This window comes from Pogona vitticeps, chromosome 3 (genome assembly GCF_051106095.1).
Source record: "Pogona vitticeps strain Pit_001003342236 chromosome 3, PviZW2.1, whole genome shotgun sequence".
Lineage (NCBI taxonomy): Eukaryota > Metazoa > Chordata > Lepidosauria > Squamata > Agamidae > Pogona > Pogona vitticeps.
Window position 1 is genome coordinate 233,086,432 of NC_135785.1, and position 17,111 is coordinate 233,103,542.

A 17,111-nucleotide genomic window follows, 5' to 3' on the forward strand; every position below is an offset into this window, starting at 1 on the left:
GAAGAAGCCATGTACCTAGTAAATTCACATGTTCCACAACTGTCCCTATTTACTAGGTGAAGGCCCTCTTTTTCCTTCAGGGGATGCATTCTTAAAAATGAGTCAGTGTGAGTGACTAGAGTCAGTATGCTTCAGAATCTGGCAGCCTCCATGATTTCAATGTGTGCTTTGGAAAACCCATGTGTGCACGAGTTTAAAAACATGAAGGTTAAAGCAACGTTTAGTGCACACAGCTTGGCATGGAGATGTATTCTGAAATGCTGATGAGATACTGAGGGGCAATTATGTTTTTCTAGTACGTCTGTAGCTCAGAGGATCTCTTGGCTTTTATATCAGTGCAGATAACAGCTACTCAAGACTAAAGGAACACAGTTTACAGCTGGTGCAGTCTTTTAACGATCTGCACTCACGGCTAGGGATGATCTTGCTCAATGGAGGTAGCACTCTAACTTTGAGAGTACAGAGAACAAGTGGGAAATCTCAACAAAGACTGGAAAATAGATTGTTTTGGGTTACAGCTCTGATAATACCCCATCCAGCAGGACAACAAGCAATTCTGGCAATTAAATTCAAGAAGCTGCATCCCAAACCGCCCTCCCCTTCTCAGATTTCTACTCTTGCAGAGTTGTAAGCTAAGTACTATGAGCAAAAATGCTCATGGCTTTTGACTCTTCCTTGGCACTTTGTGAGAGTAGAAGTGGAGAAAGAAGAACAAGCTCAACCAGCTGAAGCAACATGGAAGGTCAGGGCTATATTTAGTCCCATTCCGCCCATCTCCATGACCTGGAGAGCTTAGGGTTTTACATATGCCAGCTCCTCAGCAGGAAGTAATTTTTCTAGTCTGCTGACTCTTCATAAGGTTTCTAAAGACAAGATCTTTATTATCAGGGAAGCTTAAAAAGGAGGAGTACTGCTAATTCCATTTTCAAGGTCATACTTTGAAAGTTATTAATTTCTTTCTTCCCTGGCTCTGCGCTCAGTTTGAAGGCTTTAGGGATTTACAGCTGCTACTCAATAGGCAACACTTAGGGATTTTTCCCACCATCTTTTTGCTATGGGAAAAAAGAAGCAGGCTGATTTTCTTGTAAAAAGCAACAGGTTTATAACATACTACTTGCAGCCCATTTTCACTTTAAGTTAAAAATAAATTTAGTTTCATGAATAGTAATTTCCACAGGACCACTGCCAGCACTGGGGTCATGCTGCTCTTCCACAGAAACAAGAAACGGCCTTCTTCAGGCCATTAGCAAGTCACATTACAGATGTTGATGTAGGATTCAAAATGACCAAATCCTTTCTACTGCACCATATCCAACAACTCAGGAAAGTGTATGTATCAAGATCAAGGTAAAACAACTAGACATGTTGGTTTAAATCAGGGATTGACTAATGTTACTCTTCCAAATATTTGCAGCTCCCATCATCCCTGATTATTGGCTATGATTTTGAGGTTGATTGCAGGTCAACACCATCACGAGGACCCTTGCATATAAACATTGGTTAGAAAAAGCTCAATGTAGGGAAGGACTGTTTTAATTTTTCTCTGTTAGGGAGGTGTGATTTTTTTAAAGAACAATCTTCTAGAACTGCAATGTTTAACTTTCCCTATGATTTTGATTTTGAAATGAACCAGCATTATGATTGCAAATTAAAGGAAAAATTTGGTTCAAGCCTATCTAGAACCCTCAAATGCAATGATGTAGCAGCTTGTGGATAACTTATTTAATTCACTTCACATATTATCTGATCAGCATCATAAACTATCATTTTATGCATTATTTATTTATTTATTTATTTATTTATTTATTTATTTATTTATTTATTTATTTCCTGTCTATCTGGTCTTGCGGCCACTCTAGACGGCTTACAAACACATAAAACAACAAGCAAATATAACAAAAAAGGAAATTATTACATCAGAAAGCAGTTCTTAAAGACGAAAAGGGGAAAAAAAGGATCAAATATTAACTGGGAGGAAGGCCTGCCTGAACATCCATGTTTTTAATTGGTTATTAAAAATACCCAGTGAAAGAGGCCACACGAATCTCCGGAGGCAGATTGTTCCAGAGGCGAGGAGCTACCGCCGAGAAGACCTGGTTTCTTGATTTTTCCTTCTGGGCCTCTCTTGGCGTCAAGCTCCTCAGCCTCACCTCCTGACTCGTTCGAGTGATATGGGTAGATATTGGTGGGAGTAGGCGTTCTGCCAAGTATCGAGGCCCTAAACCATTTAGGGCTTTATATGTGAGCATTAAGACTTTGAAGTCAACGTGGAACCGAATGGGCAGCCAATGCAGCATGGCCAAAATAGGAGAAATATGGTGGTATTTTCTTGGATGAGGACATTTGGTATAGGGCTTATATGCATCTGCTCTCTTGTACAAACTTCAACAAATTTTCTTAAACAGCTGAATAATGCATAGATTATCTACATTTGTTTATGTGGTATGTGGGACAAGGGCATGCTAGTAATTTTTCAGGCATGTTGTTATGATTCATCTTTCTAAGCTTCTTTCAGGAAAAAAAATCTGGGCTTTTAAAATTGACTCTACTTCTCTTTGCCTTTGCTCTGTTTCCCTTTGATGTGGCTTCTACATGAGAATGTGCATGTGTCACCACTATGTGGCATTATCACATAGTGAGAGAAACAGTGATTGGAATTAACTCTCTGAGCTATAATGAGTAACTATAATGATAGTAGTGAACAGCTGGAGACTCCAGTGGTCCTTTAAACCATACTACACCTTTCAAAGGGTACACAGTGTTCCTGCTAATTAGTTACCGAATGGCCCACATGGAAAAAAGTGACAGAAAATACTTCTGTTTTCCTCCTCCTTTTCCTATCATGGCTGTACCTGCCTGTCAGGCTGTGTTCTGGTTCTTTGACCTATTGTGGGTGGCTTTCTTCAAGTTTCTGCAGAAGAAATTCATATTGGCAGTACTTCTATTAAGATCATATTGCCTTTGCTCAGGAAGCATGACAGAACTTTTAAAAATGATGAAATCCCTCCACTCTAGAAGAACAACGTGCACCACGGCTATTCCTTGAGTAGGAGGACAGTTTCAAGAAGCTTTGAGACTACTTTAATTTCTCCCAAGGGCAAAGCAATGGACCATACCACTTCAGAAGTTTGCCTTGACTGTTGCAGTTTCAGTTTGATTTGCCACAGATCTACTAAACCATGGTTTAACCTGCCACTGCACCTTTGGTCACTGTATCCTTTTTAACAGCAGAGGTTTCTTTATTCATTGAGGGACTTGAGGAAGGTCTGTTCTTCACAGAGGAGGCAAAGAGAAATAGAATGACTTTCCTCCTTCACAGAGGCACCTCTGTGTACAGAGGGTGATCACAACATCAGTGGGGAGGACTGTCAGGCTCCCTTACCTTACATGCTTCTCTTTCTCAGATTTATATTGTGACAAAAACAGTGAGGCAGAGGCCAGATATAATACCCTTTTCCTTGTGTATTTCTTTTCCCCTAGACTTATCTCAACTTGTGAGGGCTTCTGTCAAGAGCTGAGGCACAAGGAAATCTCCATTGAATCAAACATCTGTTGAGATCCAAATTCTGAACTGGGGATGTTGATTTCTCTCCCCAGGTCAGCAGCTAAAGATTCTATGGAACATATAAGGTTTCATTTTCATTGATAGGAAAAATGGCAACTGGCTGTGCAAGCTTTTATGCAAGTTAGGCAGAGAGGGGACACAACAAAGACTGAGGGTACATGAGAATGTCCCTCTGAGTACAATGCATGGCAGAACTGAATTCCTGTCAGTGTGATACACATTCATATTTCCATCCATTACTGGCAAAAATAGTGATTGTGGCAATACATGTGTGCTTTCCGAGTTGGGGGAGAGAAATATGGGTCCACTCTCCTGTTGATTTTATATTAATTCATTATTTTAGCATAAACAGGTTTACTTTTAGCTTGCTTGAGTTTTCTTGAAAGTCTGCAATTTTGGGGTGCATCTGCACACTGTTTTTGCCCTTTTGTTTGGCCTGTAAAGGCCACAAGCTCAGTATAGAGTAGGGAATTTGTTTTGTGTCAACACAACTTATCACTCCTTGCATATCATCAAGAACCTTTCACATTTTGGACTTTTGATAACATGGAGTATTGTACGAGATACAATTGTACATGCAGGCTCCCCTTTGTTGTATACTGTGGATATTTGCTGCCTGAGGTGCTACTCTGCAATATTTGTGCCTGAGCTGTCTGCCTCATCTAGTTTATAAAAGGGCTGACCTTGTAAATTCTTCCATGTTCACCAGCCTGGCTCTCTTTTACACTACAGGTGAACAACTTTCTTCCATTCTTAGACTGAATCAGAAATAAACAAATGTACTAGACAGTTGCAGTCAATGTTCAGTGGTTATGATGAATGACACCCTATGTCTATAAGCATGGCAGAAATAAGTAATGTTTTAGGGAACTCACAAAAAATATGTTTTGAAGTAACAAGAACAAAGCCAAAACAAAGGTATAGCAGCCCCTTTAGAACCAACAGATTTGTTTCCATATGTCCTTTGTGGATACAATCCACGTACCCAGTAGACTGTTAGTCTTAAAGGAGTTGTCATTCTTTTGTTCTGGTTTTAGTTTTCTTTTCTAAAACCCTTTTTCTAAAACTTTTTTCACTTTTGTTGCTGGTGAAACAGACTAATATGGCTGCCCCTCCCCCCGAACTGCTGTTTCGAAACAGCTACTATTGAACAGGATGCAGTAGTTGGCTGGGGTAGGGGCAGGATCTTGATGTACGATTCTGTAAATAATAGAAACAGCTAAACATAATCTGAGGCTCTTTTCTCTTGTTTCCTGGCTTCAGTTCGTAAGATGGAAATTGTCTTCTTGTAAATGGGCGTACACCTTCTTGAAGAAGCTTGGCAGGTGCATGTGGACTGTGGTCTAGCTCTCAACCAACTTTTCATAATGCTTTGTTTACTCACACCCCCGCCTCCACAATAAAATTGTTTAGAAATCCACTCCCAATTTGAAATTTCTGCATCCTTGCCTTAAAATGCCTGATCAAGGAAGACGTAAATCAGTGGTACCTTGGGTACTCAGGTGTTTTTGAACTGCAACTCCCAGAAACCCCAGCCAGCACAACTGGTGGTGAAGGCTTCTGGGAGTTGTAGTCCAAAAACACCTGAGTAATCCAAGGTTAAGAACCACTGATGTAAATCGCAGTGAATGTTTGTGGCCAGCAAGGAATACTGGATCAATCTATCAAGGATTCCCAGAGACTGGAAAAAAAAAATTCGTTTCTGGACTACAGCTCTCAGAATTCCTCTGGCAGTATGTGGGCTGGGGAATCCTGGGAGACACAGGCCAAGAAAGCAATTTTTTTGAGCTTTCAAAATTATTAGATCTGCTTCAATCTGTGGCACCCACATTCTTTTCATAATTATATCTACAACTATATAGGCAATAATACCCCAGATTGTAAGAAACATGGGGCTGCTAGAGAAGATACCAACCTGTGACAGGATTATCCTTCGTGATATACAGTTATATAGTTTACTACTCTGCAGCATCAGGTGTCAATGTAATGCCATGTACAGTATATGCACAATGGGATGATACACAGTGAAATGGGCTGTTCTTTGTGAATAACAAGGAATGAAAATGATCCCGAGCCCCCATTTTGACAGCAATCCTGTGTGTTTTAAAGCAGTGGTCCCCAACCTTGGGCCTCCAGATGTTCTTGGACTTCAACTCCCAGAAATCCTGGTCAGCAGAGGAGGTAGTGAAAGCTCCTGGGAGGTGTAGTCAAAGAACATCTGGAAGCCCAAGGTTGGAGACCACTGTTTTAAAGTGCATAATTTTGCCTTCTGAGACTACTTTTGCTTCGTATGTGGAACTATACATTTCCAGAAACGGACTGGAGATGGGTATGATAGGAATGTGAACTTTCCTTGCTTCCTGTTCACATCTATTCTTTGACTTTGTACATGGCCAGTTTAGCTTCTTCCCGTTCTTGTTCAGTGAGGTGTTCATCATGGAAACCTAGCCTTGTGTAATGTGATTTCTTGCTGGCAGAGAAGGTGCCAGCCCTTTTGTCTTCATTTGAAGACAAACTCAGTACCAAAGTGATTGTTGCTATGCTGGTTTAATGAATGCACTATTGTTCACTTCAGACAGTAACTAGATAGGAAAGAAATTTGGTAGACAAATTCCTTAATGACATTCGATGTAGAATTGCTGGATAGCTCAGTGGCTTAGGCATCTGGCTACAGAACCATGGCTGGGAGCACTTCTATACACAGAAATAGGCATACAAACTTTTTGTGCAAACCTGTGTCGTCTTTTCTTTCCTTTTTTCAGAACTTCTGTTTGTCAATATGCAAATAGCTACATTCTGCTATACAAGCTTATCTGAGCTTTTTCCTTACAAAAGCTTTTTTGGGTTGTGGTGGGCTTATCTCAATTTTTCGCTTACAGCAACATTGACAGATTGTGACTGGTACAGTTCATCCAAACAGCTTTGTGGCTGACTGTTCATCCCTCAAAATCCAATATTCCACCCATTACATTCTATTGTCTCTCCAGTGTATAACGAATGCACTTTACATGGAGAATCCTACAAATGCAAATTAAAAAGTGAGCAGCTGAATGACTTTTGTCTGAAATGCCACCCAAATATGGGTTTAGCTTTATGCTAGTAGTGGACTGGAATATCCTGTAGCAGTTTTGAAATAGCTTGAGACTTAAAAGGATCTGCTAAGGATCTAAAATTGATTAAGATTTTAAAATTGATTGAGTGCAGACAGTTGGAAATTCTTTTGCTGGCACCAGACAGTATACATATGTATATACTGTATCTGGCAATGAGGAAAAGCAAAGGGAGCAAAGCATAGACTTCCAGAGGTTGTTGGACTGCAACAATAATGAGGAACATTTGGAGCGGCAGCCCAACATCTGGAGGGCCACACTTACATTCACTGCTGGTATACGTACAGATTGGTGGTTTCTCACTACGTGTGGTGAAATCTGTGAGTTTTTTCCTCTAGCATTCAACTTTTCAATGCCTCAAGGAGAGATGGGGATGAAGCACCAACATGGTCCTTTGCTTTGCTATGTGGATTGTCAAAATTGATGGCCCATGAACCACAAATTGTACCCCCAGTGACCCAATGAACAATGAATCAATTCGTCATTCATCTGGTCTTTTTTCTTTTTCTTTCCCTCTTGCTATGCCCCGGGGCATAGCAAGAGGAGGGAAAGCAGGGATCAAAGTGATCACACAGCCAGAGCTGTGGGATTGCTTTGAACCTTTTCCCCCTCCTTTTGCTAAGTCTCACAAGGCTTAGCAAGAAGAGATAAAGCTGGCCCCAGGGGGCATAGCAAGAGGAGGGAAAGCAGGGATCAAAGCAATTCTGCAGCGACTGGGGGATGTCTTTGATTCCTTTTTGATCCATTCCTTCCTCCTCTTATGCTGCACAGGCATAGAAAGAGGAGGAAAGGGGAACCAAGCCATCCTCCAGTCCCAGGGGTGGGATTCCCTTCAGGCCGGCTTTAGCAAGCTGCCCAAAGGGAAAACCCCTCTCTGCTTATGACCCCCAGGATCAGCTGATCTGCGGGGGCATAAGCAGTTAGGGAATGCAGGGACAAATATAAAAGGGTTATATTCATTGCTTCATATTCATTGGGCTCTCTGGACCCCAAGAATACAAAGCAAAGAATATCTGACAAATCGGGGATATTTAACAAATTTCCTCATTCATTTTTATATTTGTCCCCATGTCTAGTCTCAAGATCTGTCCATCCAGAATATGAAGCCATTCATAACAAAGGGCCTTATGGCTTCTTAAAGACTAACAAAGTGTATTTCACATAAACTTTTGTGGACTCCAAATCATCTCCACTTGCATCTGAAGCAGCAGGCTGGAGTCCACAAGGTCTTGCATCAAATTGAACCTGTTAGTCTTTAAGGTGCTTACAAGGCTCTTTGTTGTTTTTGCTGCAACAGACTAACATGACTGCTCCATGGAGATGAAGACAAGAGTACATTTTTGCACATTCTTCAGAAGTGACCTGAACCAAATTTTCCCTCATTTGCACTTGTCAAACACAGCATGTGTAGCTATTTCCAGTTTGGGAAGGATTGCTCTGATTTTACCCTGTATGTAAATACTGAAGATGAGTAGCCCATCAGAAGTAAGTAATAGGACATCTAATCCAACATTTGTTTGGATATGCTGGGACTGATTTTAAGAAGTTAGCAACACTGAAAGCTCTAGGTTTAGATGAACAAATAGATCCATTTTGGTTTCTCCCATATTCAATTTTTTAAGAACTCTTGAGTTAAGTCTATTCAAAATGTGAAGAATTTGAGCATTTTGGAAAAAATCTATCATTAAATCAAACAGAAGCCAAATACTCACCTATCTCTATTTCTGACTGCTTGCTGCAAACAATGCGGTGGCCTACTTGCCAAATTAGGAACACGAGCACAAGTTTGCCTTTCTCTAGTGAATGAGCACATGATGCTAATAGGCATAGCTTCCTCCTCTTATCCTGTTTCCCCATATTGAGAGTCAGGGAGCCCTCCCCTGCCCAAAGCATCTTAGCAAATATAATATAATCAGCGATACCAATGAAATGAAGTAAGGGCAAAGCCAGGAAGACCTGTATGTGCAGCTGGTGAAGATGTACCACGCACATTTGTTCCAATGATCTTGATAGGTGCATCAGATGCAGATGCAATAAGTATCCATTTCCCTTCGTTGTGATTCACATGTTGCAGAATAAATAAATAATAACATGCAGTTGATCCTGTATTAAATATCTTGGTATCTAGACTTGGCCCTAACCTTTAATGCCATTGATGCAAATGTTCCTCATATATGAACATCCCTTCCACATTTACAGTGTCTTTAGATTAGGCATTGTAGGCTCAGAGCCTCAAGCTGCTCTTTGGACATCTCTGAGTTGAAAAAGCGCCTTGAGAGATTTACAATTTGAGACATTTATAGGAAAACTGTCCCTGGTGCTTGCATGGTGTTTTCTCCTCCTTTCTCCAAGGTATTTTAACAGGGGTGGTTTTGCCATCTAAGGCCCGCTAGCACATTCCACTCTCACAAGTCAAAGTGAATAGTACTCGTCAAGCTATTTTGTATCCTGATATAGTAAATCTGAGAAGTGTCTTTCCCCTTCTCTGCCAAAATACAACAATATTAAACCACTCATAATTTTCTACACATTCATGATACAAACACCAGTTGCCTCGGGCTGCCATCTCCTTCTACTCATCTGTAGATCAATCCCAGTTTTTAACTTCTCATCCAAGCTTTCTCACATCCCATGAGAAACAGCAGAGAAATAGACCCTAATGTTTTTATAGCAAAAGACTTAATGCACAAACGCAGTGAAATCTCAGAACAACACATTTGAAACCAACAGACATAGATCTATATTTTTACTTTCTTCATGTGGAATGCTAACTGTGACGGATGCCCCACGTCACGCCTGTCACTCATACCTGGAGCTCATTTGCATAGCCTATGAGAGCACAGGAGAGGCAGGGGCAGAGAGGCAGTTAAGGCGGTTAGAGAGGGAGAGGGAGTGCGAAGAAAAAGAGTGAGGTTTGCAGAGAGAAAGAGATAGTCAGAGAAAGCCTGAGAACTGTAACTAACCAAGACAAACTGGTTAAAGTGAATAAATAAAACAGGAGGTGGCTGAATGTGTGGCAGAATATATGATAATCCATTGATTTTGATTATATGAAATGAATAAAGAACATCTGTGATTCTGTATTACCCTAATACTCTTTAATAAACAAGTCCTGTTGTTGGTAGCCAGTGTCAGACTAAAGTCCTTTACAGCATGGATAAAAAGATCCACCGGTGGCAGCGAAAGAAAGAACAGGGAACATCACCAGCATGAACCCTTTGGGTTGAGAGAAAGAAACCGGGGCACGGGGTGAACGTAACACTAACCTTACAGCAGTTGGGATAAATTAAAATTGTATTACATACATCTAGGTACTAACCTACTCCTAGATGCCTCCCATTAGCCTGATGAGATCATTCTAAAGCAAAGATGGTGAGTGTGTACTCCCTTGATAATATTGGACTTCGAACTTTGGCCATCCCTCACCATTCATGATATTACAGTCCAGTTAACATTTGCAAGGCCAGACATCCCCTCATGACTGTCCTAAGACAGTCATCTAGACTAGTAAAAACTGTGTGCTTGATTCAAATTGGTTGGCACAAGATGACACAGTTGTTATTTCTACCAGGCCTCTAAAAAGAGATACCAATGTTATTGAAACGCAAGTCAACTGGGGAAGTTCATTTGTGGAAATAACAAAGGAAGAACATGCTGGGATAGAGCAGATAATCTTACATATAAAGGGACTCCTGGGCAACGGATACCGTTGTTAACAATACAAAGTCATATCTATACAAACAAAGCTGATCACACCTATCTACTGGATCCAAGTACCCACTCCCACTCTCACCATTGCCCACCATCATTCCCATCCTCAAGACAAAGGTGTTAGTCGATGCTAAAGTGACTACATCTAAAAGGAAACTAGCTACAATCTACAGTCAGTGCAGGGCCATTCTCCAGTCAGTGTCTGCTTGTCATAATCAAAACCTATTGCTGTACCCTAATCAACCTCAGTTACCTGGAGCCACTCATTTCACTCAAGGATATGAAAAAAGTGGCAGATTGTCTCATGTTGAATTCATTGTAGTGTTACTACTCTGCCTTGCTTCTGTTGAAAATGAAACAGGTAAAAGGCTAAAGAAAATTCAATTTTAGGCATGAAGAGAATACAGGACAAAAATCCTTGGAGGCTGAGGAGTCTGGCTAAGGAGGGACTGAGTTTCCAAGAAGTCACCAGAAAAGAGGTCTTCCTTATCATGCATGGAAATGGATTTGGATTGTAATGGCAAGATGGTTGTCTCTTGGATGACCACAAGTTAAATTAGTGCAAAATCTGATACAGTTTGGTTCAGTACAGACACTTACTTCATGGTTACACTTATAAGGAACTTCTGGCTGAAGAACTAAATGCCTTTTGAATGTGTCTTCTTGAATGTGTGGTAATCTTGAGAACCACATGGCCTTATCCTCGTTCATTCATGTCTTTGTAAGCTTTGGTTACTCTGTCTGCACTCACCCAACCCACTGAGGCCACTGACTGTACTATCTTTAGGAAGATACTTTTCCCAGGATTGTGGTTTACACCTGAAATCTGAAGCGCTGAAAACTGTTGTATAATCTGAACCACAGTGCTTTCAATAGAAAGATGAAGGCTCTGGCAAATATCATAAGTCTAAAGTTTCAGAAACCATGATAGTCTTATTTGTCTGAAAACTGGCTCACCATTGAGGATGCTTGTAGCCACAGTTGTCTGCATCCCAGAAATGTGATGGCAGCAGCATTCTGAATATCTTTGGAACATCACATCTAATCACCACTGCCCCTGATGACTGCACAATCCCAACAAGCTAATGGTGACAAGATCATCTCAGAATACAGTATGTTCGGAGAATATGAATATGATGTAGTGGTTTTAACATCCAAGCCATTTACTAACAAATGTGCCTTTGTAATGCCCAAGCAGTTAGAAAATACCAATTTTTCCTGAGGCTTATAGAGCAGAGGTGATATGATCAACATTTCAAAGGGTCTTATTTCTGTCTGAGAAGAGAAGCCATGTCTACATAATTTGGAGATTCAATAATATTTTTCTTGAGGCTCTATCAAAGGTGAATTGCAAAGGTAGAACGAGTGGTTAGTAAAGCACCAGTGGCAGTGCTAATTGCCCATGGCAAAGAAACTTCTGGGAACATTTGGCAGAGAAATGAGGTCATACATATTAAAATTGTAGGTTTGCTCAGTGAAATCCCTGAAATAATCCTGGATGTTCTGGAAGTATGCCGTGATATAGCTTATGTGACTGACTGCTGAGAAAAGACAAGGGAGTTAAAAGTTTCAAATATATGAAGGCAAATGTACTTCATCTAGTGTATGTATAGCATAGCATAGCATAGCATTTTTAAATGCTATTCTAGGCACCAGGGCTTCCAAAACCTACTCCTAGGTAAGCACGTTTAGGATTGCAAACTAAGTCAGACTAAAGTCCCTCTGAAATGTCTGTTAAGCAGAATTAACTTTAATGAACCCAGACATTTAAGATATAATTGGTTAATCATCTGAGCTTTGTTAGCTTCTGGGACTTTGGTTCTGCCCCATCAGTGCAAGACATTTGACAGGCACGATATAGGGTCGCCAGCTGATTTTCTCACATTTTGTGCAATTTCAGGATCTAAATCTGAGCCCAGAAAGCAGATCATTCTGATGTTACAGAGGTGGGGCAGGCAAGAAGGGCTGGGACATCATCTGAGTCAGATGACTGTGGGAGTAGGCATGAGAAGAATCTGGATAAGTGGGCCCAGAATCTGGCTAAAACCCACTTCACCAGGTGAGAGGGATGTTCAGAGCCTGGAATGGGCACTTTTTAAAAAAAGTGAACAGTTATGGTGGTTGCTGCAATTTCCACAGGTTTCGCCTTACCTATTTAATATGATTAGGCGTGTGAAGCTTCCAGACCACATGTGTGCCTGGGATTTGCAAAGATATATGAATAATCCAAAGAGAACTCCCCACAACCCAGTTCTCACATATTGTGGTGTGGGTACTCCATTCCGTGCCTTGATCAAAATACTATAATCAACCCAAGTATGGGCGTGCATGTTCTTTATACCTTTATTTAGCACAGAAATATTCTGATTTAACCCTTGTTTCCGTGCTGAATTGTTGTCTGATAGCTACTATTTTATTGCCTTACTGATTATCTCATAAGAGCTTACGAGTTTTGCTGGGTCACATCAAAGGCCTATCCCATCCAGCATGTTGTTCACAAAATGAAGCCAACCAATCGCTGATGAATTGAAAACAAGCAGAGTGTGTTCTTCCCTGTTTTAATGTCTTTATTGAATTTTTAATTGTATGTATTTATCTTTTTAAAATTGCTTTGGGTTCATCTGCCATATTGTAACAGAATTTTAAAGTATAAGCAAGCTATCAAATAAAGTGATCAAAATATTCCATACACATGTACATCTCTGTATGTAATTAAATAAAATACATGATAGAAGTTATGAATTTAAATGTAAAGCTGTTCCTTGAATAAAGTCAAAATCTGAATAATTTAAGATGCAAAACTTAAACCCAAAGCAGTCTTTCAACATTGTTATTCCTGTTTCTGTGTATGGTTAATTTCTTATTTGTGTAGTTATCACATTTAATTGGATTTATTTTTTTAACAATACTCTTCTAACGTTATTTTCCCACTGAAACCCACTGTTTTCTTATTTTATAGATTGTCCTGCTTTGAGGGATGTCCCACAAAGATCAGTAGAATGAAGCTGATACCTGATTCAGGAGAAAATTGCACCGAAAGAGCTTAATATGGAAAGAAACCAAACCCAAAACTTTTGTACTGAAATCCTAGGCATATTTATTGAGAAATAATTCATGTATTTGGTGGAGCTTATTTTATGGAAGAATATGCAGTGGGCACTGTTGTGTGCAAGTAATCGAATTGACCACAATAGGACTTAAATTCTGAGTACACTAGCACAGGATCACATTTATAGTTATAAAATTAGCTAAAAAGTGGAATGATACCCCCTTGGTAAGAAGTTGTAATCCTAATCCTTCTGGGTAATAATCGGGGTTGCTGCGGTCTAGTATTGCTTCTCCTCCTCCCTTCCTTCCTTCTCGTTTTCAGAATAAGATTTTCCTGTAGGCCAAATCAATGGTATGTCATGTGTGGCGAGGGGCGTAGTTCCTTTATTGGTATGCTTAACTGCATGAGCTGTCCCTGGGTGTCCTTTTAGGGAAGGGAAGTGCAGCATGGAAGGCATTCAGTCTTCCAGCAGTGTTTTTGTAGCACTCGAACAGCTTCCTTAGTTTTTTCCCCTCCAGAAATGGTAAACTGGAGGTCTCAAGAGACTCCAGGCAACTGATCTTTTAAAAAGTCCACTAGGCCCCCTGCATGGTTTAATATCCCCAAATATCTATGTTTCAAAAATAGAAGTGGACTTGTCATTTCTGGTTTCATGAGTTACCATTTTTGATACCTGTGCCAGCTTATGCAGTTCCTATGAAGTCCTGGGAGCAGGAAAGTACTGCCAAAGTTGCCCACTCTGTCTTATGGTAAGAGAGATTATAGGCATACACAAATGCTTTTTGTTCAGTCTTTTAAAAACCAGGAATATCTTCCACATGTGCAAACCTGAATGAACTGCTAAGCTTTTGAAGTCACCAGGGAGTGATATTTTGAGCAGTGAGATCCTTGGATTGAGTGCTCTTGCACATTACAGACTAGCACGGGACTGCACTTCCCCATTTATGGCCATTTTGTTGACAAGGTGCAAGTACTTGCTTATCGTATGTTTCAGCACTCAGATCACTGATCAAATTGTGTGTGGCTTCTTCACCTTAGCTTTGTGAGGAGACATATAACAGAATTCTTTCACAGGATTACAGCATCTAAGGATGCATGGTGGGAATAACTTTTTTTTAAAAGGCTCACTTCAAAATTTTCCTGCAAAAAAAAATAATAATTTTTTTTTACATGCCAGCTGAATTGCCTTCTCCCTGGCATGATCAGTGGGTTTTATATTATGGGTTAATTATGAAAGTTGAATGCTTTGGATCCTGTAATTGTCTAAGAGTATTTTGTTTCCTTGTTCGTCTTACTTATTGAATTGATGGAGAATGACCCAGCTCTAAAACTACTGTGACATAAAACATATACTGACCTGGAAAAGGATTGGGGATTGTGGGTAATATTTTCTCTAAGGAGTGAGAAAAACAACAAAACAAAACAGTGAGCAACATGCACTTTCTACATCCAGCAAACAGCCATTACAAACCTGAAGGGTCTCCCAACCTGAAACTGCATGGACTCAAAAAACATTTCTTTTTCTTATCAAATGTGTCCAGATTTCTATCAATATGTTGGAATGGACAGCTGGAAACAGTTGAAAACAAACTGATTAAACAAGGGAATTACAATACCTATAGTAAGCCTTATTGTCTTCAAAAGTCATGAGCCCACTATTCAGATAATCACATCACATTAGTGTCCTTAATAATTTCCTGGCTCTATACATCACCAAGTTGTTTTGCTGTATGCATGGTTTATGATGTTGTGCATTCATGAATTGTTGATTATGTTAAAACATAACCAACCAACAAACGGTAGTCTTTTAGTGTTCTACATATATGGTGAATAACACCTACCTTCCCTCCTTTCTTGGTATTTCTGAATCACTTTAAATTCTTGGGTCAGACTTAATATTACAAATAGTCTGTCATTAGAAGCAGAAATTCATTGATGTTCCAGAGACATTATTCAGGCAGAATTTAGTGCTGGAGCAATCACACTTGCAAACAAAGCCTGTGCTCATCTCCTGGTTAGGAATTTTCCCAGGAACAGCACATTATTCCAAGCTATCCCTTTTGCAAAGCGCACCCTTTGAGAAGGTTTGGTCTTGAATGGACAATTTAGTTTTATAGCCATTAACTGTACAAAGGAATTCTCCTTAAGACTGATCTGCAACCAATCCAGATGCCTGGATGTTTGGACTCTCTTTATGGGGTGGGGTGACTATGGGAATTGTTCAGCGAGCATCTACATTTCCAAATTTACCACTAATTTGCAACTAGGGGAGGTATAAAAAGCTCCTGTTGTAACAATTAGACATTCTTAATGCTAAAGGAATTCCTTCTTCCAATGACAGATTATCTGTAATGTATGTTTTCACCCCTGTTGTGTTCTGACATTATAAGGTTATTGGGATAAATCTAGTTATAAGTCCCATTGTAGAACAGACTTATAAATCAACACTTATGTAATTCCCATTAATGAAGTGATTCTGTTCCAGTTTGGACTAGCAACTGGATTTGTCGTTTGTTGTTATGTGCTGACAACTCGATCCCAACTTATGGTGAACTCCAAAATGCTTTGTCCTCAACAGCCCTGTTCAGCTCTTGTAAACTCAAGGCTGTGGTCTTGAGCTTACTAAATGGGGTCAATCCATCTCATATTTTGTCTTCTGCTTTTCCTGTTGCCTCCATCTCTTCCTAGCATTAATGTCTTTTCTAGATAATCTTGCCTTCTCATTATGCGCTCAAAGTAGGACAGCCTCAGTTTTATTATTACACTTGCTATCCTCTCACATTTTCCCACTGCTTTTTTTTCTTATCACTAAAAAATTGTTAGGAAGAAAAGAGTAGAACAGATTTACAATATTTTCTGATTGGTGTAATAAGGAGCCATCTACCTGAAAGCACTCTTTGTCACCCCTCTTAAGAAGAAATAATTTGGTTAAAGGACAAACTATAAACACACCACCACTAGAGTACCAGTTATATATTAAAAACAAAAACAAAACTCCTAAACAGATACAGTGGTGACTTGCTTAACGATTGCCCTGCATTACGACAAATCCACTTTACGACAATCTTGTTGGGATCGCAAATGCGATCGCAAAACGATGGTCTAAATGGGGGAATTTCGCTTTGCGATGATCGGTTCCCTGCTTCGGGAACCGATTCTTAGCAAAACGATGTTTTTAACAGCTGATTGGCAGTTTCAAAATGGCCACCGGGTGATTAAAATGGCTCCCCACTGTGTTTAGGGACGGATTCCTTGCTATACAGGCAGTGAAAATGGCTTCCGTATGGAGGATATTCGCTGGACGGTGAGTTTTTACCCCACTGGAACGGGTTTCAATGTGTTTCAATGGGGTTTATATTTTCACTTTACGATGTTTTCACTTAATGGTGATTTTCCTGGAACGGATTATCGTCGTTAAGCGAGGCACCACTGTAGTATGTTTTTGGACAATCATCTTGCTTTACTGAATCACATTGGTCTCTACATCTCTAAAAGTGGGCAACTGGGATAAGGAGAGGGGAGAAACCTCATCTGGAATTCAGTGTTGGGGTCATGGTAATCCATGTACAGTCTGAAGCAGATCAGTTCTCTCTCCACTTGGTGGCCATGCTGAATGATGTGACCTAATTTAATGCATGGTTTTGAATAGACATGGGATATTTGAATTCGTATTCCT

At 40.0% G+C, this 17,111-nt stretch overlaps 1 protein-coding gene across 5 annotated transcripts in view; it reads right to left on the reverse strand.

Moving 5' to 3' along the window:
• The window catches only part of LSAMP (limbic system associated membrane protein), a 1,273,416-nt gene that overhangs the window by 23,093 nt on the left and 1,233,212 nt on the right, over positions 1–17,111 (reverse strand). For 2 of the 5 annotated variants that reach the window (XM_078389965.1, XM_072993807.2), the window contains one exon: positions 14,793–14,828. The exons of the other annotated variants lie outside the window; for them this stretch is intronic. In XM_078389965.1, the coding sequence (XP_078246091.1) occupies positions 14,793–14,828 (36 nt within the window). The remainder of the gene's footprint in view (positions 1–14,792; positions 14,829–17,111) is intronic. 5 annotated transcript variants of the gene reach the window in all.